The following is a 2,887-nucleotide window of genomic DNA, read 5'->3' as shown; positions in this document are numbered from 1 at the left end:
GTATGAAGAATTTCAAACCACATGTAATATATAATTATTATTTTTATTTTCTATTAATCAAAACAGCCAACCATTAATTAAATATGCAATTCATGAGGTGCCAAAGTTGAGTCAGAGATTTAAGTGATGTGGGTGAAGAATATCTAAGCACATTTGATCGGCGTTTACTAAATTTAGGCTTTGTCTTTCTTTCCTTACAACCATATGTTAGGTGATATCAATCCAAAACGTGAGGCATCGTTTCGGGCCAAAAAGGAGGCGCCTGCAGCTCCAAATAAGTCTTGCATACGTGCATTCACACGACATTAAACCATCTGACCATATCAGCGGCACAAATCTTACTCCGACGATCCAGGAAACGATCTGGGCCCTTGAGAGACATCAAAGAAAACACTACTTGTATAGGAAAAAAACGAGAGGGAATGGGCTCTTTGTAACCATTCCAAATTTCTTTCAACAGTAGAAATCCGTATGCAATTAAAGATTTGATTTCCTTCCGAAAAGCCAAAAAAAAAGATAGGCTTCTGATTTGACTGGTACAGAGCAAGCAAAGAAGCCATTTTTGTTTATAACGGAGCTTGTATAGGCAAAATACAGAGGGAAAACAAAACTGGTCCAACAATTTGAGATGATGATGGAGAGGAAAGGATTGAAGCCATTGAATTTGAGCACAAGTACGAGTATTACTGCCCCTTCAAGCCCAGGGAGAAAGAGTAACAGCACCATTTCTGAAGATTATTACTTCAGTGAGCCCACAAGTCCCACCCATTTTCTCAAGGGAGAGGGGCTTGAAATTTCCATTTCTAGTAAAGATTTGAGATCAAAGGCTGTTCCTTTTGCTTGGGAAGAGAAAAGCACCACTCAGCCCAAGAATGATGACATAGGCTTTGATTTTGGTGTGAGTTCAAGATATTCAGAGGCAGATGCAGATCTTGTCTCCGCGGAGGAGCTCTTCTACAATGGCCAAATTCGGCCATTGAATCAGCAGACCTCAGGGACATCGAGGTCGAGGTCCTCTGCATCCCTGAGGTCCGCTGGTCGAAGCCCCTGCCCTCCTCGACCTTCTGGATCGGAGAGGGCTGGGGATTCTTCGACAAAGATCAAAGGCAGATCTTCGCTGCGGAACTTTCTGTTGGAGGAAGAAGGGCGTGATCAGAAAAACTTGGGGAATGCGGATGACAGGTTTTTCAGAATCCATGAAGGGATCAAGGAGACAAAGGGTAAGGATTCAAGGAGTTTCAAGAGGTGGAGTCTGAAGGATTTACTATATAGGAGTAGCAGTGATGGGAGTAAAGATAGATTGTGGGGTTTTGCCATCACTCCTCCTGCAAAACAGGCACAGAAGCACAGCATGGCTAAGAAGAATAAGAATTCCCTGAGGTATGATGAAAGAGAAATTGGGGCTAAAAAGGCTGTCGACCTTCATTGTAAGCAGAGTTTGAGGTATGATGAAAGAGAAATAGGTGCTAAATCTTTCGAATCAGGAAATGGGTCTTGTAGAGGAAGTAAAAAAGTTGTGGATTCTCATAGAATTCAGGAAGATGGAGGGAAAAAGAAGTCTTTCTTGCCTTACAGAAGTGGATTGCTTGGCTGCCTGGGTTTTCCTTCAAACTCATTCAGTGGCTTGTCAAGAAGTTTGAGTCCTTTCTCTTAAAAATATCTGTATTCTTTAGAATTCATTTTGGCTATACACAGTGGTTTTTTCTTTTGGGCTCTTTTTCCATCATAGCTCTGTTATTGATGGTGAACTGTAGTTGTTATAGTAATGTGGTTGAAAATGTCTAGAGTGAATAATAGTTCGGTGTCAAAAACAATGTGACTGTAAATCATAAAATAATGAGAAGTTGTTCAGACATTTATTTCAAACATTTTGTCCACTTTGATCTCTTAATCATCTGAGAAACATTTTTTGACTTCAGTTTTTGACTGTATGCTGTGATTTCATTACTATCTTGGAAAAGATAACTCTAAAATATTGTTCATATGTTTCTGGATTTGATTGTATATGGGTTTTATCAGATCACATTCCATCATCACGATGAAATAATTCAGGGATAAGTAAAATAGTTAGATGTAAACTGACTCCTGAAGTACATGCACAACATTTATATATACAATTAAATCTCAAACATAAGAACAATATTTGCATGAATTATGGAAATCTGTTATCATTATTATGAGAAATATCATTACTTTCAATCAGAAATATCATTACTTCTAATCAGAAATATCAGCACTACTTTTGAAAGTAATTTTCATCATTCACATTTACGTAGATTGTAAAATCCTAATATCCTCAATCAAAATTATAATTGCTTTTTAAAATGTGTTATCATTATTAAGCAATGATAATTTTTAACTGAAAGCAAAATTATCATTACTTTCTTGTCTTCACGGATGTGTCTTATGCTTGGATGTTTATCATACATTATTTCCAAATGATTTTTAAACTGTTAGAATTGTCTCTATGATGTTATTTTCTAGTGGGTCATTAAAACTTTTTTAAATGTGTGGGGAGCCAAGCACTTATTTTACTCATTCTTGCTTGGAATGAATGTAGATAGCCAAAAATGAAGCCGTATCAATTAAGACTAATATGGCATTTAATATCATATCCCTCATGTGGAAGGCAAAGTTTAAACAGCCCCCACATTACATGTTATTCGGACATTTGAATGTACTGTGTAAAGTTTAAACCAATCATCTGATACTTTACTTGCATGTACAAAATAATTTGATGTTAACTTTTGAAAATACAAGTTCTCGAGTAGTAACTCAGTATGATTTAAATCTTTGCAGAGGACAACAATACAGAAAGCATATTATTAGACAATATAACCATTTGTTCAATCATCATCGTTCATGTTTTCCTTCAACCGTGCATAAT

The 2,887-nt window shown here is 36.7% G+C and overlaps 1 protein-coding gene across 1 annotated transcript; it reads left to right on the top strand.

Moving 5' to 3' along the window:
* Positions 1 to 634: 634 nt before the first annotated feature.
* LOC149569060 (uncharacterized) lies at positions 635 to 1,654 on the top strand. Its single transcript, XM_089816826.1, has one exon. It carries the CDS (start codon positions 635 to 637, stop codon positions 1,652 to 1,654), a length of 1,020 nt encoding a protein of 339 aa, XP_089672952.1.
* The last annotated feature ends 1,233 nt before the right edge of the window (positions 1,655 to 2,887 follow it).

Source organism: Cupressus sempervirens, chromosome 3, assembly GCF_028749045.1.
Source record: "Cupressus sempervirens isolate cs-2001-9-10 chromosome 3, ASM2874904v1, whole genome shotgun sequence".
Classification (NCBI taxonomy): domain Eukaryota; kingdom Viridiplantae; phylum Streptophyta; class Pinopsida; order Cupressales; family Cupressaceae; genus Cupressus; species Cupressus sempervirens.
Note: the sequence above shows the minus strand (reverse complement) of the source record. Positions and strands in the feature narration are given on the sequence as shown.